This window comes from Mobula hypostoma, chromosome 9, assembly GCF_963921235.1.
Source record: "Mobula hypostoma chromosome 9, sMobHyp1.1, whole genome shotgun sequence".
In the NCBI taxonomy this organism is placed as follows: domain Eukaryota; kingdom Metazoa; phylum Chordata; class Chondrichthyes; order Myliobatiformes; family Myliobatidae; genus Mobula; species Mobula hypostoma.
Genome location: NC_086105.1, coordinates 121,245,660 through 121,270,887, shown reverse-complemented (window position 1 = coordinate 121,270,887; position 25,228 = coordinate 121,245,660). Strand labels below are relative to the sequence as shown.

General features: G+C 40.0%; 1 protein-coding gene across 1 annotated transcript in view; it reads left to right on the top strand.

The window, feature by feature from the left end:
- Nucleotides 1-25,228, top strand: part of rgs11 (regulator of G protein signaling 11) — a 148,816-nt gene that overhangs the window by 25,778 nt on the left and 97,810 nt on the right. The window contains exons 3-4 of the mRNA XM_063059565.1: nucleotides 1,541-1,591; nucleotides 23,901-24,007. Coding sequence (XP_062915635.1) covers nucleotides 1,541-1,591; nucleotides 23,901-24,007 — 158 coding nt within the window. The remainder of the gene's footprint in view (nucleotides 1-1,540; nucleotides 1,592-23,900; nucleotides 24,008-25,228) is intronic.

Below are 25,228 nucleotides of genomic sequence, written 5' to 3'. Positions count from 1 at the left end.
TCCATCATCATCGATGAAGACCTCGACTCCATTAGTACTTTTTAAGAGGTCGAGTTGCTAGCTCAACGCTCAACTCAGCATGGATGGAGAGCATGCAAGGGAGCCAGCCAGATTCGAACTTGGGACCTCTCACCCAGAAGTCCACTGCTTATGCCACCAGCCAGCTGGTGGTGTCAAGACTAGCGCATGATTTGGATTTAAGTGAGGGAGAGTTGTGCAGCGTCAGCCTCTCTCTCTTCCCAATTCCCATCTGGATCCAGTGGCAAGACAAGAGTCGAGACAGCTGGAGATGGGACTAGGTGCAATGGATGACCAGGGCGTCTTCTGTGTCTTGTCGTGCTCTACACATTCCACGACGCCTGCAAAGACCGCTTTCTTGACCGTTGGACCTTCCATTGGTCTCGTCCGCTCAATCCGCCAGAGTCTGTCTTCACGTGCTGAGATAGACAACTCCCTATCTCACCGAGGGTTTGAGACCCGTCGGCTACCCTCATCTGGTTTAGCCGGCTTGTCGAAGCTGTTGCCCGGGGTGTGGCTGCTGTCACATGTAAACAGCTATGAGGAGCCACAGGTGAGAGCTGAGTGCCAGGTGGAGACCCAAGGTGGACTATAACCACCTTGAAAAGGACGCGACATGTTTCCCCCACCAGAGGTGCTACCCTTTCCCTGACACCCCATACACCCCATTGGAAATAGCATAAGTGGCATTTCACTTGTTGGATTATGAATCTTTTTGAAGTCATTTTTATTTACAGATGCAGCATCTTAACTGGCCCAATGAACCTGCACTACAAAATGTGACCAGTTATCCTCCTAACTTGTAAGTCTTTGGAATGTGAGAGGAAACCAGAGCACCCATGGAAACCCATAAGCTCAGAAGGAAAGCCTATAAACTCCTTACAGTGACTGTGTCGAACCTGGGTCGCAAGCAGTGTAATAAAGTTATGCTAACTGCTCTGCTACTGTGACAGTCAAATTCTCCAGCCTGTGGACTAAAGATGTCCATTTGTTGTGTATATTCAACACTGATGCTAAGATGATCAATATAGAGGGGTAGTGTGAGAACTTTTAGATGTTGTAGAGAAACAGTCATGATTTTATTGAACGGCAAAGTAAAACTGGAGAACCTTGTAGCCTGCTGCTGCTCCAGTATCTCAATTTCTCGTCATTTCTGAGCATTGAAGAATGCTTAACCATTTGTCTACATAATTATCTCCCCTGCTCAAGGTTGGGGGAGGTTTGTGATCAGTTTTGTAGATCTCAGATGCTGTTGCTGAAGACCAATCTTTGGTCTTGGCTTTGTGAAATTAACCCCCAATAATGCTCTTAATAAAGTGCCCAAAGGATATCAATGTAAGTAATGCGACTCCTGGCATTGTAACATTTAAGTGGGTCTTATAAGACACAAGTCAAAGTTCCAAAGGCAATTGCAATGAACTCTAACCGGATATATCCTAAATAAATGATTTAATATTTAATGTTTAAAACTACCTTTTATAAATTCCAAGTTCATTCTGAAAATCATTTTATTATTTTTCAGGAAATGATATTTTTCAATGGCTTCTTCAAAATGTTTCCACAACTGAAGAAGGTAATTGAAGCTGCTTTTTTTGAACTTGATTCATCACTTTCATGAAAAAAAAACTGGTCTGGAAACTGATCACATTGGGTAATGGCCAACTTTTCATCTTTGTTAAAAGAAACCTGTATGTTGCAAGTATTACTTCGCTCAGGAAAATATCTTAGTATGGTTGTTGCAACAGAATAATTGTAGATTTAGATATATCAAGTGATAGTAAATGCTGGTGTGTTTTACTTCCAGATGTGTTTATGATAGTGTATGGATTATAGAGAAGACATCAAGTACCTTTGCTTTGAGACATAAGAATAAAATTAATCTGTACATTGTTCGATAGCTGGGAAAACTACATAGAATAGAGAGCCACAACAGCAGTATATTAAGGCAACAAATAAGTGGAAGTACAGTCTGGATAGACATAACATTTATCTTCCTGTGCAGCATTGTAAGCAAGTTAGTTTTCTCCTTGACTTGGAATTTCCCAGTAGTTTTAGGTCACTTCTGCTTGTTGTCCCCTTGCTTTGATATCCACACTTCCTTTGAGTAGACCTTTGCTACGTTTCTGTCCTGTGCATTGGCTGATGTACGTCCAATAAAATTATCAGTGTATGGAATCTACAATTTGTAGGAAATTCAGGATTGATGTGTTGCTAAAGTCAGAGTGAGAGTTAGTGTAATATCATAATTACCTTTTTAAAGATTGTCTCTTTGGTCAACAGAATCATTTGTAATGTTGATAAGATTATACACCTGAAAGATCTAAAATGGATGGATAATTGTAACAGCTTATCAATCTGATACAGGAACACGGCAATTGCTATGGAGTCTTCTGTCTAATTAGACAGCAGTGGGCTGTTGTTCTATGCATGGTGGCCTTATTTCAATTACTTTTACTGAAATTATGCAGCTGAAGTTGTTGTTCCTCAAAGTGAAATAAAATCATATTTTGCATATTTTACTTATAAAACTTGGCATATGACCCTGCCTTGATTTCCCTGTCAGGGGCACACAGGATGGTGATGTTCAAGTCAATATACCTTTTGGAGCTTTGCAGGGAAAAAAAATGACTGTTGCCTGTCCTTGGTCTTTAAGACTGTGTCTTCTTAATAGCTTAAGACTGTCTCTTGCCTGCCATTTCTTATCTTCATTTTTTTTCCATCAGCCTTGCTCCTTCGCTTGTTAACACACTGAATTCTTGCTTGGGATTTGGTTCAGGAGGTCCCAGTAAATCATCAATACTTAACTACGTATTACTTGTATGTGATATGATTGGAAATTAATCCTGAGCAAGAATTCTGATTTGGTTATCCACTTTATAACTTTGGGATGCCATAGACAAATGTGATCAACCGAGCATCCTGTTGATGACTGCTAGCTTGCCATAGAAATTTCAGGTCTTCGTCTGTTAAGCCACCTGGTGACACTTGATATGACAGCTTCTTCCCGTTACTTCAAATTCAAGATATTTATGCTGTACCAGTAGGTTTCCTGATCATCTTCCCTCACTGTCTAAACCAGAGGTTCCCAATCTGGGATCCACAGACCCTTCTGTTAATGTTAGGGGTCCATGGCATTTTTTTTAAAAAAAAAGGTTGTGAACCCCTGGTCTAAATGATGAGGACTGGTGTTTATCATCCTAACATTTGAATAGAACTATTTAACATTTTAACAATATTTTCTCAGGACATTTTGGCCTTTTATGATTATAGGAATCTTGCCTAAATCCCCTATTGTGAAAGTCCTCTTCATTTATAAACCTGCATGGATACTGATGTCAGTCTAAGCATTGATTCCCTACGTGACCAATTACTTGACTAAATCAAGCTGGTAGTATTTGAATAATTTATACTATCACCACAGTGAGATAATACTACATGCAAATTAAGAAGTTGATTTATCCTAGTATTCTGTACCCATTTATCTGGAACATTGTCTGTCATTACTATTGACCTACTTCTGCTGTCGATTGGAAAAATGGAGATAATCGGATTTTGAGTATACTACAATTTACAGTTACGAGCATTTATAAGTATTAAAGACTAATCCAGGAACAGATGCTCTAGAAGTGATTGTTGGTGGTTTCAGAATTTATTTTGATTGGATCTTGGATAAAATAGGAATCAACCTAAGCTTGCCATGAGACTTATTGCTCATTCATGAGAGAAATTCAATAGGGTCAAGAGATTAACACAAAAATAGCGTTATACTAGTGAAGAAATATGTTTACAGACAATAACACAGGAAAATATAGTTGATGCTGAGAAAAATGGTGGACTAAAGAACTAAAATATTGGAGGTAAATCATGCCTCACTTGTTTTCTGGTGAAGACATGAGGAGAATAGTGTGGGTAACACCATTATGAAAGTATTTTGTCGAAAACCTATGCCATTCACAAGCTACTCAAGGGAGAATGGCAGCATGGATACTAAGTTGTCAATATGACAGAAATCTTGTGGTTTAAAAAAAATTGTACTTCAAAGCATTTGTCCAAAGCCATTTCTCTTTGTAATCTGTATTAAAGGTCCGTAATTGGATACGTTGGCACTTAGTTTTGAAGTTTGTAAATGCCACAAAACTCAGAACTATGGCAACAATGAGAATAATTCCTCAGGAGGGCCTAGACAAATTGGTTCCATGTAGAATAAGACTGGTGAAATTGGCAGAGAATTTGTGCATATCTATGAAGACAGATGGAAGACACTAAAGCATCTTGTTAATAGTAAAAAAAAATCAAGGGACAGATGGGAGAGAGGAACTAAAAAATCACTGGAGAAGTGTTCTGAGGCAAACTAATGAAACTTAAGGCAACTAGCCAATGAACATAAATGAATGAGCTTAATTGTGCAAGCAATATTTGTGATCTTCCAAAATTCCCCAGGCTTTAGGAAAGTCTCAGTGAACTGGAAAACTGCAAATGTAATGACTTTATCCAAAGAAGGAAGAAGACAAACTAGGAAACAAAAGACCAGCTGGCCTGATAGGTGAATGAGAAAATCCTAGAATCTTTCAGAAGTGCATTGAGAAAATCATAATTCCATTGAGCAGAATCGACAATACACTTTGGAAGGGACATCATTCCTGATTAATATTAGTGTTCTTTAAGGAAGAAACAAGATGGGTGAATAAAAGGGCATTGGTAAAGGGATCGGCTGAAGAAAGTATGTTTCTTTCAATGCTCTGTTCAATGTGCTAAAACAGTTGAAGATTGGCTGTTGATTACCTTGCCATATAACAGTAACAATTTGTGGGATAGAGCATAATATATTAGCTTTGATAGAGGACTGGCAAATGAGTAACAAAAAAAGGCAAATGAGTAATTTTCAGATTGGCAGGCTGTAATTATAAGTTGTCACAGGTATTAGTGCTGAAGCTTCTACTACTTACAGTCCATATTAATCACTTTGATTAAGGGATCTTGTGAATTGTAGCAACACACCTAAAATACTGGAGGAACTCAGCAGACCAGGCAGCATTATAGGAACAGTCAACGTTTCGGGCTGACATTCTTCAGCCTGAAAAGTCGACTGTACTCTTTTTTTTTCCATAGATGCTGCCTGGCCTGCTGAGTTCCTCCAGTATTTTGTGTCTGTTGCTTGGATTTCTAGCATCTACAGATTCTCTTTTATTTGTGAATTGTAGCCAAATTTTCTGAGCATGAAAGGAATAAGTGGGAAAATGAGTTGTGAGGAGTAATCAAAGAATCTATAAAGGGATATGGATTGGGCAAATGGGCAAAAAGGTGGCAGTTGGATTATGTGTGGAAATAAAGGTTATCCATTTTGGACAAACAGAAGAACAGTCTATTAATCATGTGGAGAAAAAATACTATAGTTCTTTAGTACAGAAGAAACAGGATGTCCTTGGATATGAAACACAGTTGGTATGCACATACAGCAAGTAAGTGGAAGGCATGGGAATATTGAGCTTCATTGCAAAAGGGCTGGGCTATAACTTAGCTTGCTACAACAGTACAGACTATTTTCGAGATCACATTTGGAGTACTGCATTCGGATTTGGTTTCCTATTTAAGGAAAAATTTCACTTGGATTGCATAGTTCATTAAATGATTACTGCAAAAGATTTTTTTAAATAAAGCAACAATTTAGGCTTCTATTCGCTGGAGTTAGGAAGATTTTGAGAAGGCTTTAAGTCTGTTGCTGGAAAGATATTTTTCCTCATGATAAAGTTGAGAATTTGATAAGTCACCCATTTACAGTGAAATGAATAAGAAATTTTGCTCTGGTAAATAAAAACAAAATTATACTAATCAATTATACCACAAGTTAAGGATCACTTGGAATAATTGTGTTCAGTTCAGTGCATGGTAATGCAGAAGGGTGGAGAGCATATTTAATGCAATAGTGTGAAGAATGAGATAATTTGGTGTATGTGGTGAAATTAGCAAGAGTGTGATCATATTCCAACAGTCCGGAACCACCAGCAACGAAGAGAAGATTTGATTTGGTTGTGTGCAAAATCATTACCATTGAGAAAATAAATAATGACGAACTGTGAACAAAGATTAGCAGGAAAGGCTGAAGAGATGTGTGTGCTTTGGTTTTTTTACATTTTTATTGCCAAATTTTTTTAATGTTCTCAAATACAATACTTGAACATGGCAATTCTGTAATTGGAAGATGAGTAAGATAATCTCTTGGTTTTTTCAAAACGGTATCATGAACACACTTGACCAAAATGACTTATTTCGCTGTTAAGTTGTTTTCTGATTCTGCAACTCAACTGAAGTAGAGTTTATTACCATGTGCACTGGTACAGTGAGGTACACTACAATGAAATGCTTGCAACAGCATAACAGGCACGCAGGTATAGATAGCAAACAGAATATAAATTATACATATAATGGGTAAAATGCTCTTTTTGCAGTAAGTTCTAAATTTTGCACAAAGACATAATTGGAGAGGTCTCTGGTGGTACAAGATGTGATCCATTGTTGAGGTAGGGTTAGAATTGTCCAAGTAGGTTCAAGAATCTGGTGGTTGTAAGAAATTCCTGAACCCAGTGGTGTGGGACTTCAAATTTCTATAACTCTAATTGCTGCCGCCATCAGGTAGGAATAATGAGCCAGATAGATCAAAGTCTCTTTGGAGGCTTTGCTGTTGTTTGCATGGTGGTGGAGGGAGGGGTTTTAGTGCTTTTGTAGGTGCAAGTGAGGGCGGGGTCAACGCTTGCTACTGCTTGTGCATGGGAGAGGGGTCTTTATGTTTCTGTCATTCGTTCTTTGACATTTTTCCTGTTTCATGAATGTCTGTGAAAAGTAAGAATTCTGGACTGTATACTGTTTGCATTCTCAGAATTGAATCACTGGTGGGGAATCTTGATACTGCCAACTTGAGGTAGCACTTCCTGTAGATGCTGAGGTTGTTGATGAGAGCTATGCCCATGATAGACCATTCCATGTCAACACCTCTCTGCTGCCTTTTGCATTTCTGTGCTTTGGGATTCTAGCAAATTTCTACAGATGTAGCTAACTTGGTTACATCACTGTCTGGTGTGGAGGGGCCACTGTAGAGTATTGTAAACTCAGCCAGCTCCATCATGGGCACTAGCCACCCAAGCATTTAGAACATCTTAAAAAGATGATGCCTCATAAAGACAACATCCATCATTGAGGACCCCAATCATCCAGGACAAGTATTCTCATTTCTAGCATCAGAAAGCATGTACATAAAGGCACACAACATTTTCGGTATAGCTTCTTTCTCTCCGCCCTCAGATATTTTTGGACAGTCCCTGAATACTATCTCAATTTTCGCCTCTTTTTAGATAATTTTTTAGGTAATTTGTTCTTTTTGCACCTCTTGGAGCAGGTGTGACCTGTACAAAAAGTATGGATTGCACTTGAATCTGAGGGGGTCCAATATCCTGGTGGAAAGGTTTGTTACAGCTATTGGGAGAGTTTAAACTAGAGTTGCTGGGGGGTGGGAACCAAACTGAAGAGATGAGGAAAGAGGCGGTTGGCTCACACATAGAGAAAGCTTGGAGACAGTGCAAGAGGGATGATAGGCAGGTGATAGAGAGGGGATGCACTCAGACCGATGGTTTGAGATGTGTCTATTTTAATGCAAGGAGTATTATGAATAAAGCGGATGAGCTTAGAACGTGGATTAGTACTTGGAACTATGATGTTGTGGCCGTTACAGAGACTTGGATGGTTCAGGGGCAGGAATGGCTACTTCAAGTGCCAGGCTTCAGATGTTTCAGAAAGGGCAAGGAGGGAGGCAGAAGAGAGAAGGGCGTGACACTGTTGGTCAGAGATAGTGTCACGGCTGCAGAAAAGGAGGAAGTCATGGAGGGATTGTCCACTGTGTGTGTGGGTGGAAGTTAGGAACAGGAAGGGGTCAATAACTCTACTGGGTGTGTTTTTAATAGACCACCCAATAGTAACAGGGACGTCAAGGAGCAGATAGGGAGACAGATTCTGGAAAGGTGTAATAATAACAGGGTTGTCATGGTGGGAGATTTTAATTTTCCAAATAATGATTGGCATCTCCCTTGAGCAAGGGGTTTAGATGGTGTGGAGCTCGTTAGTTATGTTCAGGAAGGTTTCTTGACACAGTATGTAGATAAGCCTACAAGAGGAGAGGGTATACTTGATGTGGTATTGGGAAATGAACTTGTCATATCTTTCAGTGGGAAAGCATTTTGGAGATAGAATTATGATCACTATCTCCTTTACCATAGCATTGGAGAGGGATAGGAACAGACAACTTAGGAAAGCGTTCAGTTGGAGTAAGGGAAATATGAGGCTATCAGACAGGAACTTGGAAGCATAAATTGGGAACAAATGTTCTCAGGGAAATGTATGGAAGAAATGTGGCAAATGTTCAGGGGATATTTGCGTGGAGTTCTGCATAGGTACATTCCAATGAGATGGAAAGGATGGTAGGGTACAGGAATCGTGGTGTACAAAGGCTGTTGTAAGTCTTGTCAAGAAGAAAATAAAAGCTTGCGAAAAGTTTTTTTTAAAAACTAGGTAATGATAGAGATCTAAAAGATTATAGGGCTAGCAGGAAGGAGCTTAAGAATGAAATCAGGAGAGCCAAAAGGGGCCATGGGAAGACCTTGGCTGACAGGATTAAAGAAAACCCCAAGGCATTCAATATTCACTATGGAAAAGCAGCTTGGTGATTGTAGGGATAACTTGCAGCAGATTGAAAAGCTTGAGCATGTAGATATTGGGAAAGAGGATGTGCTGGAGCTTTTGGAAAGCAAGTTACTGGGACCAGACAAGGTGTACCCCAGGCTGCTGTGGGAGGTGAAGGACAAGATTGCTGAGCCTCTGGCAATGACCTTTGCTTCAGTAATAGGGACAGGAGAGGTTCCGGAGGATTGCAGATGTTGTTCCCTTATTCAAGAAAGGGAGTAGAGATAGCCCAGGAAATTATAGGCATTATAGAAATTATGAGTCTTACTTCAGTGGTTGATAAGTTGATGGAAAAGATCCTGAGAGGCAAGATTTATGAACATTTGGAGAATCATAATATGATTTGGAATAGTCAGCATGGCTTTGTCAAAGGCAGGTTGTGCCTTATGAGGCTGATTGAATTTTTTTGAGGATGTGACTAAACACATTGATGAGGGTAGAGCAGTAGATGTAGTGTGTGTGGATTTCAGCAAGGCATTTGACAAGGTACCCCGTGCAAGGCTTATTGATAAAGTAAGGAGGCATGGGATCCAAGGGGACATTGGGATCCAAGGGGACATTGCTTTGTGGATCCAGCACTGCCTTTCCCACAGAAGGCAAAGAGTGATTGTAGATGTGTCATATTCTGCATGGAGGTTGGTGACCAGTGGTGTGCCTCAGGAATCTTTCTGGGACCCCTACTCTTTGTGATTTTTATAACTGACCTAGATAAGGAAGGGGAAGGATGGGTTAGTAAATTTGCTGATGACACAGATCTTGGGGGTGTTTTGGATAGGGCCATCAGAGGTTGCAGTGGGATATCGATAGGATGCAAAACTGGGCTAAGAAGTTGCAGATGGAGTTCAACCCAGATAAATGTGAGGAGGTTCATTTTGGTAGGTCAAATATGATTGCAGAATATAGTACTAATGGTAAGACTCTTGGCAGTTTGGAGAATCAGAGGGATCTTGGGGTCCAAGTCCATAGGACACTCAAAGCTACTAGGCAGGTTGACTCTGTGGTTAAGAAGTCATGCGGTGTATTGGCCTTCATCAACGATGGGATTGAGTTTAGGAGCCGAGAGGTAATGTTGCAGCTATATAGGACCCTGCTCAGACCCCACTTGGAGTACTGTGCTCAGTTCTGGACACCTCACTATAGGAAGGATATGGAAACCATAGAAAGGGTGTAGAGGAGATTTACAAGGATGTTGCCTGGATTGACGAGCATGCCTTATGAGAATAGGTTGAGTGAACTCGGCCTTTTCTCCTTGGAGCAACAGAGGATGAGAGGTGACTTGATAGAGGTGTATAAGATGATGAGAGGCATTGATCTTTTGGCTAGTCAGAGGCTTTTTCCAGAGTGAAATGGCTGACACAAGGGCACAACTTTTAAATGCGTGGAAGTAGGTACAGAGGAGATGTTAGGATTAAGTTTTTTACGCAGAGAGTGGTGAGTGCGTGGAATAGGCTGCCAGCAATGGTGGTGGAGGCGGATACGGTATCGTCTTTTCAGAGATGCCTGAATAGTTACATGGAGCTTAGAAAAATAGAGGGCTATGTGTAGTCCTTGGTAATTTCTAAGGTAGGGACATGTTTAGCACAACTTTGTGGTTTGAAGGGCCTGTATTGTGCTGTAGGCTTTCTATCTATCAATTCTAACAAGTGTACACAGTGGATTCTGGTTAATTGTGACACATCAGGGCCAGTACATTTTGGCCTAATTAATTGGCTGCCCCAGTTAGCCCAAGTTTCATGGAAATTGTTTTAAGAAGTGTGTTTTTAAAAACTACAATATAACTCAGTAGCAAGTAACATACTTAAATGAAATGTAGAACAAATTAGCACACTATCAATGCTACTTTTGTACTAAAAAAACTATTAGATACAAATAGTTATTGTCAGAGGAATTCATCTAGTGTACACAATGAACAAAATCAGCACAAAAACCTGGTATAGATGCTTTGTAATAGATTCCCTTCATTTAGTGTTATCGATGAATGCATTCTCCATCTTTTTCATTTTAACATTCAAAATGATAATCAATACCTTCATAATTCTTGTTGAAGTAATGAATCTTTTAAATTTTCATTCCTGGCCATTTCTAGAATCTCCAAACCTGAATGCTTGAAACTGCTGTGAGAAAAACAGTTCTGAACTTTTACTGCTTACTTCTCACCAAATATCAGTGACAAAAATGACTACTTTTTGAACACAAACACATGCAACTGGTGTTTTTTTTTTTAAGTTTGCTCTTAGCATGTAGAGTCTAATGGCCATGCAAGTGAGCACAACTGAAGCTAGTTGGAATCTGTTCAGCAAGTCTCCTGTCCCAATGCAGCATAGTGTCACAAATAAACAAAGGGAATCCCAGCAATTTTCTTGATTGGCTTTTGTTTTTTTAAGAGTTGTCCCAAATAAGCAGCTGCACTGATTAACCAATGGCCCAATTAACAGGAATCCAGTGTGTGCGTCATATGTTGGGTAACAAAATGGAGAGACCTTGAAATAGCATCTGCTTTTGACCGATTATAGTGAAAGGCAAATTGAAGGAGATCCAGATAATTTGAGGCTGGAGTTGGTTTGTGCCATAACCAACATAAAGCTCTTCATTGCATTGGATTGGATGTTAATGCTCCTGGATGGTAGTCACTGAGACAGCTCACCGTGCAGTTCTTATGCACCAACACTATAAGATGCCCTTTTGAATCAGACGGGAGCCTCAGAATTTGAAGATGTCCTTGATTGTGTAGACCAACTGGCTGGAATAGATCTCCATTGCTTGGCTCGGTATGCCGTCTGGGCTGGATTCTCTTAGTGAGTTCACCCTCTTGAAGGATGTCCTGATTTTGGCCTCCCAGTCAGATTTCACTCCCTTCTGAAGAGGTGGGGAGTTATATAGGTGGTGATTCAAAGTGTGCCTAAAAGGCATTGAGCTCATCTAGAAATGAAGTGCCGTTATCACTTGTGCTACAAGTTTTTGCTTTGCAGGAAGTGATGACATGCATGTTCTGCCACATCACCCCAAAGCCTTGCCATCTCATTTAATGAAAATAACTGATTGACAGTGACCTGTGATAAGTACTCAAGCAGCAAAAGTCAAATGATCTTCAAAAAGTGATGCCTGACAAAGGTGGCATCCATCATTAAGGACTCCCATCACTCAGTGCATGCCCCCTTCTCGTTGCTACCATCAGGGGAGGAGGCACGGGAGCCTGAAGAGAGAGACAGGTTTAGGAACAACCTCTTCTTTCTCCTTTTCCCCCCCCCCACCCCAGCCATCAAGTTTCTTAATGGACAATGAACCACCCAAGTACATTGCCTCACTTTTTTTTCTCTTTTGCACTATTGTTTAATTTAGTTTGTCTATATAATTTATAGTCTTTGTTATTGTTTTGTGCTATACTGCCACAAAACAAATTTCATGATGTATGCCAGTGATATTAACTCTGACTCTTTGATATTGCAAACTTTTTCATTAAACATAATGTTTAAATGAAAGGTGTGACTAAGGACTTTCGAATGGTAACCTACCTCTGTTTACACTTGCCTTCTGCAAGGGCACTGCCTTTAATTACCATTTAACTCAAATTGTTGCCTCTCTTTAACCCGGTTAGGATGTACCCAGCATAATTGGTATAGAAGTTTCAATGCAGGAACTGAACAGAAGGTGCAGGTTAATTTCTGTTTTCCTTCTGCTGTGCACACGTTATTTGGGAGCGGGAAACTTACAATAACATAGGAAGTGTTTCTGTCGCCTATATAATTTCCTCGGTGATCAGGGAAGGAAAAGGTGAGTCATTCCAAAATAATTCTTTCTAATGTCTGATGAAGCTGAGTGTTTCTCCAAAACACTCATCCCCTGAGCTGCAATAATGAACGCCAAGCACTAGTTTAATTAATAACTGGCAGGAATTAATCACCTCTGTTAGACAGCCAAGCTTGGTATTTAATAACAGGAAAAATATCGCTGGAATTGAATTGACCTTCATAGGTCTGTTACTCAATTTAATCATATAATACATATTTTTTCCATTGTGAAGCTGTTCAGCCCATCACGTTGATGCCAGCTCTTGGGATATCAGATTTCCCCCACCTATCTTAATTGTCTTTCAGTGCATAAAGTTCCCCAATGTGGTTAAAAAATGCTGCATAAAAATTCTTTGATGGTAACTGACCTCATCTGTGAGAAATCTAAGATCAATTACCTTAAGCGCAGACATGAAATCTGCAGATGCTGGAAATTCAAGCAACAGACGCAAAAAAATACTGGTGAACGCAGCATCTCTTACTATCTCCTCTTTCAGTTAGTCCTGACGAAGGGTTCCGGCCTGAAACGTCGACTCTACCTCTTCCTATAGATGCTGCCTGGCCTGCTGTGTTCACCAGCATTTTTTCTGTGTGTTGCTTCAATTACCTTCAATTACCAAAATAACAGCCATTATTTTGACATGGCTGTTAGAGCAGAAATCTGAAACTTCCATTTTAACTTTTGACATTTAATTGTACTGCATGCCCAATGCAGTTATGAACAAAAATTGTCCTATTATAATTCATGGCAAAATGATAGATGCATTTCTGGCTATGCATTTTGACCCAGGTAAAGGTCCCAAAGACAGGGCAAATAATTCTGTGTAGTTAAATAAGGATTTAAAGGATACTTTGAAATGGCCCAATGTACTGAAATATAGTTAAATTATCTATATTTAACTTTCTCACCCAAGGGAATGAACGTTACTGAACTAGAATTGAAGCTTTTGTTATTCTGATCATTTGAGATTTCTTTCCACGATTAAAAGACTTGGCTGTGGCAGTTGGTTCCTTTATGGTTCGGCAGAAATCATTTATTTTCTACTGCAAACACTTGAATTCTAATCTCACTTAAAGCTTCTACATGTTACATGGGAGTTGGTGACCAAGTACACAGTACCCAAGAAAATCACTGAAGTGAAAATGACTATGCACAGGAGATACCGCCTTCACTGTACCTAATTTTAAACATGTTTTTGGAAAAACCTAGACTATTGCATTTGTGGAAATTTTGTGGCTTATTTTTATTTATATAACATTGCCTTCATCCTGTTAGCTGGAGGCTCACACATCAGCTGCAATCTTAACAAATGGGTCTGCAGAAAACCCAACTCAGTGCAGATGAAACTGCAGCATTTTCCAACAATTTTCTTAGTCTTTCCCATCGTAATGCTGCATCTTGCCTCCAGCTCAATATTAAGTGGGATTTTTACAAATGCTGGTTGTCAAATTGAAATACAACGGGTTCTTAATTGAGACATTTCGGGACCACTACATTTTGGACCAACTATGTGGCTGTTCTAATAGCCGAAGTTTTATAGAAATAGTTAAAAATGTATTTTTCAAAAAAAAAGACTACTGTTTAACCGAGTAACAAAATATGTATTTAAGTGAAATACTGACAAATTGGAACACTACCTGTAACAACTACAGTACTATAAAACTTAGTTCCTAATAGTTATCGATGGAGGAATTCATCCAATGTATACAGCTGTGTACTTTTGGCTGTAAATGAAAAAAATCTGCTGATACACCTTATGCAGATAATGGACTGCTGCCTTACAAAGCATCTTCTAAATCTTAAATTTTCATCACAACATTCAAGATGATTGCTGATACTTTAAAGTTATTTGTAGTTCCTAACTTGAAGCAGTGAAATTAAGTTTTCATTCCCGGCTGTTTCTGGCATCTCCAAGCAAAGCTGCTTAAAATCAATAAGCAAAACAGTTCAGCATTGTCTTGGTGCTTATTTCTCTCTACCAGTGACAAACATCACTGCTTTTTGAATGTAAACCGTGCAACTGACACTATTTAAATACTGTTTGCTCTGAACATGGCATAGTATCTAACATCCACACAGGTGTATGCAACTGAAATCAGTTTTAAAAACTGTTCGTCAGCAAACTCATGTCCCATTTAAGTGGCATAGTGTCCCAAATATAACCATATAACAATTACAGCACGGAAACAGGCCATCTCGGCCCTTCTAGTCCGTGCCGAACTCTTACTCTCACCTAGTCCCACCGACCTGCACTCAGCCCATAACCCTCCATTCCTTTCCTGTCCATATATCGATCCAATTTAACTTTAAATGACAACATCGAACCTGCCTCAACCACTTCTGCTGGAAGCTCGTTCCACACAGCTACCACTCTCTGAGTAAAGAAGTTCCCCCTCATGTTACCCCTAAACTTTTGCCCTTTAACTCTCAACTCATGTCTTGTTTGAATCTCCCCCACTCTCAATGGAAAAAGCCTATCCACGTCAACTCTATGTATCCCCCTCATAATTTTTAATACCTCTATCAAGTCCCCTGTCCACCTTTTACACTCCAAAGAATAAAGACTCAACTTGTTCAATCTTTCTCTGTAACTTAGGTGATGAAACCCAGGTAACATTCTAATAAATCTTCTCTGTTCTGTACTCTATTTTGTTGACATCTTTCCTATAATTCAGTGACCAGGACTGTACGCACAATACTCCAAATTTGGCCTTACCAATGCCTTGTACAATTTCAACTTTACATCCCAACTCCTATACTCGATGCTCTGATTTATAAAGTTCAGCATACCGAAAGCTTTCTTCACCACCCTATCCACATGAGATTCCACCTTCAGGGAACTATGCACCATTATTCCTAGATCCCTCTGTTCTATTGCATTCTTCAATGCCCTACCATTTACCACGTATGTCCTATTTTGATTAGTCTACCAAAATGTAGCACCTCACATATATCAGCATTAAACTCCATCTGCCATCTTTCAGCCCATTCTTCTAACTGGCCTAAATCTCTCTGCAAGCTTTGAAAACCTACTTCATTATCCACAACTCCACCTATCTTAGTATCATCTGCCTAGTTATTAATCCAATTTACCACTCCATCATCCAGATCATTAATGTATATGACAAACAACATTGGACCCAGATCGCTGAGGCACACCACTAGTCACCGGCCTCCAATCTGATAAACAGTTATCCACCACTGCTGTCTGGCATCTCCCATCCAGCCACTGCTGAATCCATTTTACTACTTCAATATTAATACCTAACGATTGAACCTTCCTAACTAACCTTCCGCGTGGAACCTTGTCAAAGGCCTTACTGAAGTCCATATAGACAACATCCACCGCTTTACCCTCGTCAACTTTCCTAGTAACCTCTTGGAAAAAATTCAATAAGATTTGTCAAACATGACCTTCCACGCACAAATCCATGTTGACTGTTCCTAATCAGGCCCTGCCTATCCAGATAATTATATATACCATTTCTAAGAATACTTTCCATCAATTTATCCACCACGGACGTCAAACTCACAGGCTGATAATTGCTAAGTTTACTCTTAGAACCTTTTTTAAACAATGGAACAACATGAGGAATACGCCAATCCTCCGGCACCACCCCCGTTTCTAATGACATTTGAAATATTTTTGTCAGAGCCCCTGCTATTTCCACACTAACTTCCCTCACGGTCCTAGGGAATATCCTGTCAGGACCTGGAGACTTAATCCACTTTTATATTCCTTAGAAGTGCCAGTACTTCCTCTTCTTTAATCGTCATAGTTTCCATAACTACCCTACCTGTTTCCCTTATCTTACACAATTCAATATCCTCTGCTTAGTGAATACAGAAGAAAAGAAATTGTTCAGAATCTCCCCATCTCTTTTGGCTCCACACATAGCTGTCCACTCTGATTCTCTAAGGGACCAATTTTATCCCTCACTTTTTTTTTGAAACCATTTGGATTTATTTTTGCCTGACTTGCCAAAGCAACCTCATATCTTCCTTTAGCTTTTCTAATTTCTTTCTTAAGATTCTTTTTACATTCTTTATATTCCTCGAGCACCTCATTTACTCCATGCTGCCTATATTTATTGTAGATATCTCTCTTTTTCCAAACTAAGTTTCCAATATCCCTTGAAAACCATGGCTCTCTCAAACTTTTAACCTTTCCTTTCAACCTAACAGGAACATAAAGATTCTGTACCCTCAAAATTTCACCTTTAAATGGCCTCCATTTCTCTATTACATCCTTCCCATAAAACAAATTGTCCCAATCCACTCCTTCTAAATCCTTTCGCATCTCTTCAAAGTTAGCCTTTCTCCAATCAAAAATCTCAACCCTGGGTCCATTCCTATCCTCCTCCATAATTATATTGAAACAGATGCATTGTGATCACTGGACCTGAAGTGCTCCCCAACACAAACCTCCGTCACCTGACCTATCTCATTCCCTAACAGGAGATCCAACACTGCCCTTTCTCTAGTTGGTACCTCTATGCATTGCTGCAAAAAACTATCCTGCATGCATTTTACAAACTCCAAACCACCAAGCCCTTTTACAGTATGGACTTCCCAGTCTAGGTGTGGAAAATTAAAATCTCCCACAATCACAACCTTGAGCTTACTACAGATATCTTCTATCTCCTTACAAATTTGCTCCTCCAATTTTCGCTCCCCATTTGGTGGTCTATAATACACCCCCATAAGTGTTACTACACCTTTCCCATTCCTTAATTCCACCCAAATAGCCTCCCTAGACGAGCCCGCTAATCTATCCTGCCAGAGCGCCACTGTAATATTTTCTCTGACAAGCAATGCAACACCTCTCCCTCTTGTCCCTCTGATTCTATCACACCTAAAGCAATTAAATCCAGGCATATTTAGTTGCCAATCACACCCCTCCTGTAACCATGTTTCACTAATAGCCAGCACATCATACTTCCAGGTATCAATCCATGCTTTAAGCTCATCCACCTTTCTTGTAATGCTCCTAGCATTAAAATAAATGCATTTAAGAAATTTTCTACCTCTTACTTTCTGTTTATCACTAACGGTGCAAACAACTTTACTATTTAATTTTTCTTCTTTCTCCCCTACATCTGTTCCTACACTCTGGTTCTCCTCCCCCCTTGTATCTAGTTTAAATCCACTGGATCCTCTCTAGCAAACCTACCTGCAAGAATATTTGTCCCCCTCCAGTTCAGATGTAAACCATCCCACCGGAACAGGTCCTACCTGCCCTGGAAAACTGCCCAATTATCTATAAATCTGAAGCCCTTCCTCCTGCACCATGTCTTCAGCCACGTGTTAATCTATGCTATCTTACTATTTCAAGTCCGCCTGCACGTGGCACTGGTAGCAATCCTGAGATTGCTATCCTGGAGGTCCTGTCCTTTAACTTGGCGCCTAACTCCCTAAACTCACCTTTCAGGACCTCTTCACTCTTCCTACCCATGTCATTGATCCCTACATGGACCATGACATCCAGCTGCTCACCCTCCCTCTTGAGAATACTGAGAACTCGATCCGAGATATCGCGGACCCTGGCACCAGTGAGGCGACAGGTCATCCGGGTTTCTCGATCTCTTCCACAGAACCTCTTATCTGTCCCCCTAACTATCAAATCCCCTATCACTACTGCCCTCCTCTTTTCCCTCCTTCCCTTCTGAGCTGAGGGTCCCGTCTCCGTGCCAGAGGCGCAACCACTGCAACTTGTCCCTGGTAGGCCGAACCCATCAACAGTATCCAAAACAATGTACTTATTATTGGTTGAAACAGCCACAGTGGTGCTCTGCTCATTCTGTCTATTCCCCTACCCTCTCCTGACAGGCACCCAGCTACCTGTCTCCTGACTCTTAGGGATGACTATCTCCCTGTAACTCCTGTTTTATTTCTGCCTCTGCCTCCCAAATGATCCGAAGTTCATCCAGCTCCAGTGCTAGTTCCCTAACTTGGTTTGTCAGGAGCTGCAGCTGGATGCACCTTTTACAGGTGTAGTCATCAGGGACGATTATGCTCGCCCTGACTTCCCACATCCTGCAAACGGAGCACTCAACTGCCCTAACTGCTGCCTCCATTACCTACTCTTAAGGTAATTAGATTTATTAAAGGAGCTTACCCAGCATTACCTCACTTGGAGTGAAGCTCTTCCTCAGCCTCTGCTCGCCGAAGCCTCAGGAGCCAAAGCCATGCTTTTTTTTGATCAATTTTTTTTTCTTTAAGAGATGTCTCAAATAAGCAATTGCCCTGATTAACCGATGGCCCAATTAACTGGCATCCACTGTATTACTTATTACAGCCAAAACAAAAATCTAACTGCTTTCTTGACAACACTGGCCTTGCAATCCTCAACCTGATACAAAGGGTCCAACAATTCATGATCATTACCAGTAATTGAAAATGAGAGAAACCACAGATGTATAGGAAACAATAATGGAATATGCTGGAACCACTTAGCAGGTCAGCAGCATCTGAAAATAGAAATAGTTCTAACATTTTAAAGTTGAAAGTAAAATTTATTATCAGGGTACATGCATGTCACCACATAGACTCCCGAGATTCTTTCTCTTGTGGGTATTATTGGCAAATCTGGAACAGTAACTGTAACCGGATCAATGAACAACAAACTGTGCAAATGCAAATATAAATAGATAGCAATAAATGATGAGTGCATGAAAGAACAAGGTAAACAATCCTTAAAGTGCGATCATTCATTGCGGGAACACTAGAAATAGAATGCGTGTAGTTATCACCTTTTCTTGAAGAGCCTGATGGTTGGGAGGTCGAAACTGTTCTTGAACCTGGTGATGTGAGTCCTGAGCAACCTGTATCTTGATGGCAGCAGTAAGGGAAAGAACATGGCAAGAAGATAACATGAGAGAGGGACAAGGGGATGGGAAATGTGAAGGGGAGGGGGGTGGAGGCGTTACTGGAAGTTTGAGAAATCGATGTTCATTCCATCAGGTTGGAGGCTACCCAAACAGAATATAAAGTGTTTTTCCCTTAACCTAAGTGTGGCCTTATCCTGGCGGTGGAGGAAGCTATAGATAGACTTATGGGAATGGAAAGTGGAATTAAAATGGGTGGCCACTGGGCGATCCCGCTTGTTCTGGCGGACAGAGCATAGGTGTGTGGCAAAGGGATCTCACCAATATACAAGAAGCCACACCAGGAGCACCGAACACAGTATATGACCCCAACTGACTCACAGGTGAAGTGTGGTGTCTCACCCAGAGTGCTGTTTGAGGCCCTGAATGGTAGTGAGGGAGAAGATGTAGGGGTAGGTGAAGCACTTGTGCCACTTGCAAGGATGAGTGCCAAGAGGTCAGTGGGGAGGGGTGAATGGACGAGGGCCATCCATCTTTGGATGCTACTTTTCTACAATGTTTCATGTAGATGTACTTGATAGTTGGGAGGGCCTTACCTGTGATGTACTGGACCAGATCCACTACCTTTCATATGATTTTTTTTTCCCTAAAGGCATTGGTGTTCCCATACCAAACCATGATGCAGCCAGTCAATACACTCTCCACCCCACTTCCATAGAAGTTTGTCAAGTTTATTGATGGCATGAAGAATCTCCAGACTCCTAAGGAATAGGAGGCATTGTCATGCTTTCTTTGCAATTACACTGATCTGATGGGTCCTCTGAGATGGTGACACCCTCAAGAACATAAAATTACTGACCCTCTCCACCTCTGATCCTCTGAGTGCTAGCTCATGGACCTCTGGTTTTCCTCTCCTGCAGTCTACAACTAGTTCCTTTTTGGGTCCAAATGTGTTCAGATATTCACTAGCACTGACACTACTTTCTAGTCACATGTTGGGATGTGCACAAATACTCGTGTCCCAGTTCTGCCCTTGCTTTATACCATTGTAATCTATCGGTTATGACCTTTTATATTTTCTCAGTCATGGCAGGTGTTGCTGCCTCATTCCAGTCTCCTAAAAATCAAGAAATTTTATTTAATGTTGTCATTCTGTGAACTTCAACAGCGTTTTACATTGCTGCTGTATTTATCCTGCCATCTTCAACCTATCTATTAGCTGTGAGTTTATGATTAGGAGAAACCTTCCACTCTTCGTGTCTATCAGAATTCACTCTATCCAATGTCACATTATGGATTTTTTGCCCATTCTCTTTCTCTATCGACAAATTTTTACTGCTCTAGCATGTGGACGAATAAAGTCAATTAGTGCATATGGTGGAAACCTCCCAAGCTGATGTTGCAGAGAGAGAAATGTGGATTATTATTGGTCAGATACATTGATTGCAATTTTGCTGCTGGTTTTCTGCTACAAAACATTAGTGTTTTCTTTCTAGTCAAAGCAAACAGTTGAGATTTTGCTCCTGCGGCCCACTTTTCAGATTTTATTCCTTGGTGTGTTTGAGCACGTGGTTCTCAGCTCTGTTTGTTATTCCTGAGAATCCTCACATAACTTGTATTTCCTATCAGCATATTCTGTGGAAGTTTTCCCTGGGTATTGAGTCACTCATGGTATCTGCCCAATTCCCAAACTTAATTGATTTGCACCATTAATTGATAATTCTGAGCGTCACCTTTTGGCCAACCAGTCAATGTCCTGTCCAGAATGTTGCATGAACTTCTGTTATGGACACAATGTTGTGGCAAAGTATCCATAGTAGACGTCTGGGCAATGAATCTTTCCAATAGAGAATCAGGTTTAAATCTGTAAATGTGTTTTGTGGCAGCAGTACATTGCAATACATAATTAAAGCTATAAAATACAGTAAGTATCTAAAAATTAAGTAAATGCAAAAAGAGAGAAAATGATGAGATAGTGCTCATGGGTTCATCGTCCATTCAGCAATCTGATGGCAGAGGGGAAGGAACTGTTCCTGAAGTGTGAAGTGTATGTTCTCTGGTTCCTGTATCACCATCTTGATGGTAGCAATGAGAAGAGGGTATGTCCTGGATGATGTGGGTCCTAAATGATGGATGCTGCTTTTTAAAAAAAAAAAATGGTGTTTTCAGTGCTGTGGAGGCTAGTGCCCATGATGGAGCTGGCTGAGATGACAACATACTGCATTTTGTTTCTGATCCTGTACACTGACCCCTCTATACCAGACAGTGATGCAACCAGTTAGAATGCCCTCCACATCAGGTCCATTGTGTATTTCTTCTACCTCTCATCTTCTATATGGTAACATATGCATATTTCATAATAAATTTACTTTATAGGATTTAAAATATTTAGGTCCCTAGTTATTTGTTTGTGTTCAGGTAAATACCAGTAAACCTTGTAGTAATGATTAGTAGAAGCAGAGAGTAATATCATAATATTAAAGCTGATTATTCTGAGTGCTTGTACTGTCGAGAGCCCTGTTCTTTCAGCCCTTTCCCCAAAGAAGCCGTCATTATCCCTTTCAGACTGGACGGCTTCATTCTTGAGGGCTGTCCTGTGAAAACATCACCAGGTGACTAACCTTGCCACTGATATGCAAAGGTGAGTTTCATCCGTAGCTCTATCATTCTCCTTTGCCAGTTCTCCTGAGTAAGTATTTCTGTCTCTGATCTCCAGCACTGACACATTCCCAAATAGCATCAATGTAAAATTATTCCTCCTTTCTCCTCCCTTTGGCTGTCTTTTCCATTATTCCTTGCCTTGAATCCACATGGGGATTAAAGTCACCTTCAAGTATCTTATTTAACACTTTGACTTTAATCCACCAGTATTAGTTAGTGAGCCCTTGGGATTTTCATGCCTGGATATTGGCCTTGAAGCACAGTTACAGTCCAAGTTACCCATTTACAATAATGAGACAAAATCCTTTCCCTTTTACATTATCATTCTAACTTTGTCTAGCTTGCTTGCAGAAGATTATGATGTAATTGAGCCACTGTCAGTGCTACAGCTCCTCTGATCACTGAACCCATAGACCCATTATTTTGTTCAGATCTTCTGAGATGGCCTGCGTTAACCTCTCCTGTTTAATAAGCAGTATCTACACATAATCACCTGTCTCCTGAGGTCAGCATTTTATCTGGGAGCTTGGTTGGAAGTACTAAACACCCTGGCAACTTATCCAATAGATACAAGACAGACCCCTTGCAAGTTCACAAAGTTCAAGCAATCAAAGGTTTATTCCATCATCTAATTTCTTGAATGACATGTAGCTCTGGCAGTTTTTATTATCTTAAGGTGGCTGAAATTAATAGTTCCATATAAAGCAGAACAGATATTTTCCTCCCCATTGATCTATCTAGCTTTTACCTCTTAACCCTTATTTATTGTCCTGGTTCCAGAGCTTAACCTATTTACATTTAACATTGATTATCATCATGATTCACACATGGTAATAATTACCTCACTGGCTACAGGTAAATGTCATTGACCTGCAGTTTCATATGTTTCTCTTACAAAGGTCCTTCAAGAATGATTTTGTTCAGCTACATGCAGTGGATTGCATTGCTTATCCTCAGCTCTGAATATAACAAGAATGCTAACAACTGTTTTAGCTTTTTATGTCTATTATGCACAGATTTACTGATCAGATTGTGTAAACAACCTGACTTCTTTATAGCTTTATGTTCAGAATTGTGCATTGTATCCTTGAAGAGGAAATACGTAGTATTTTTTCAATGGAAATATATGACATTGCATAACAATCCCATTAGATAAAACTATAAGGCAACATTTTCTACCTGCTTAAGAACTAATTGGTTGCAACCGCAGGCTGTACTTTATGCTCACTAGGGCCCTCTTGAACGCTGACCTCTGCTGAAACCTATTCAATCCATGTCTTTCCTCTGTACCAACCATGCCAGGCTGAAGATGCTTGGTAGTAAGCTGAATCCCGTATGTCAGTGATAATAAACCTGATTCTGGCATTGCTGATGACTTCTACCAGTATCGAGGGCACAAATGCATGGTGGAGCAGAAGATTCAACCTCTCATGGTAGCATCCTTCCAACTCCATATCTGCATTTGGGTTTTCCCAGCTAAAAAAATAAGTGTTTTAGTACCATTATTGGGATGTGTTTCAAAAACATGCATCTTTCATTGGAATGGAATGTAACAAACTGGTGGTGCCAATTGGTCCTTGAAGATTTATCTGGTGATATATTTGAACTCTTAATACGAGAAATGCTGGTAATATTGGCAAATGACTTGATTTGAATTTTTTTGATTTATCTTCTCTCTCACTCTGAAATAAGCCAATTGACTGAATTTTTGAATGGGATTTCTTTTTAAAAACTTGACTTGCCTGTGCCATAATTTGGCAGCAAACCTGTCAACGATGTTTCATATTCTGAGATTAAAAATTGTATTTTAATGTAGCAGACAAATCTAGGCTGTCAAAAATAAGCTATAATTAATTTGCAAATTTTCCTTCCTTGTAGAGTCATTTCACCTTGGTGACTTAATAATAAAGTATGGTTACATTTACCCACTGAAGGATCCAAAGAATTTAGTTTTGCGGGTAGATGATTCTCCTTACCGATTTCAGGTAAGATTTTGTGAAACTAACAAAACTTCCATGTGGTTATTATGCATATAATCTGTAGTATGGTGAATATATATGAGACGATTTTGGTTCTTGGACAGAAATGACTTTGTACAGTAATGCATTTCAAACTTAATGGAACAAATGTTGAGAGTAACAAATAGAAATAAAAATGTGTTTTGTCAAATAGAGAAACTTTTCAGCATTCAGGAATTGTCAACCAGTCGTTATTTTATAATATCAAATGAAGTACTTAAACCTATGAAATTAGATTTGGCTGGCAATTGAGTTTCACGGTGTTTTGGTGCTATCAACAGGTATTGCATGTAACATCAATACACATTCAGATCTAATTTGTTAAATAGGCTAACATTCGTTGAAAGTGGCATAATGGCCTTTTGCACTCAAATCAAGTGCAGTCAGTGAGGTTCTTGACCGTATCTGCAAAGTTCAACGTGTGTATGTACTTTGATAATTTGTCACCCTATACAATCCTGAGATTTTTTTTCTTGTGGGCATGCACCGTAAATCCAAGAAATAATATAATCAATGAAAGACCACACCCAACATAACAATGTGCAAAAGAAACTGTACAAATACAAAAGAGAAAGAAATGATAAATGTATAGTATAAATATCAAGAACATGAGGTTAGTCATTGAAAGTAAGTCTATAGGTTGTGGGAACAATTCAGTGATGGGGCAGGTGAAGTTATCCTCTCTGATTCACAAGCCTGTTGGTTGAGGGGTAATAACTGTTACTGAACCTGGTGGTGTGGGTCCCATACCACCTTCGAGATGGCAGCAGTGAAAAGAGAGCATGGCCCGAGTGGTGGAAGTCATTAATGATGGATGCTGCTTTCCTATGTAGATGCACTCTGTGTCTTGTACCATTGCCATACTGTCCACTACTTAAGGAACTCCCCACATAACAGTAATAGAACATCTCCAGAAAAACTCACTCTAATTTCTTGCCTGATTGGGCAACTGCCTCCACCCTGGTGTCTCAATTGCGTTGAGAGCTGAGGTGAAGTGGGCGGTTCATTGTAATACTTTGCATTCAGCGTACCTTGGCAGTGCGAAGAGAAGTACAGAGGAGGCAACAAAATTGGAATGATACATGAGGAAGAACCATTAGAAAATAGCCATTCCGAGAGCAGAACATTCTAATGCTCAGTCCCTTCCCATTACACTCCTTGATGCCTTTTTTTTTGAACCACCATCTA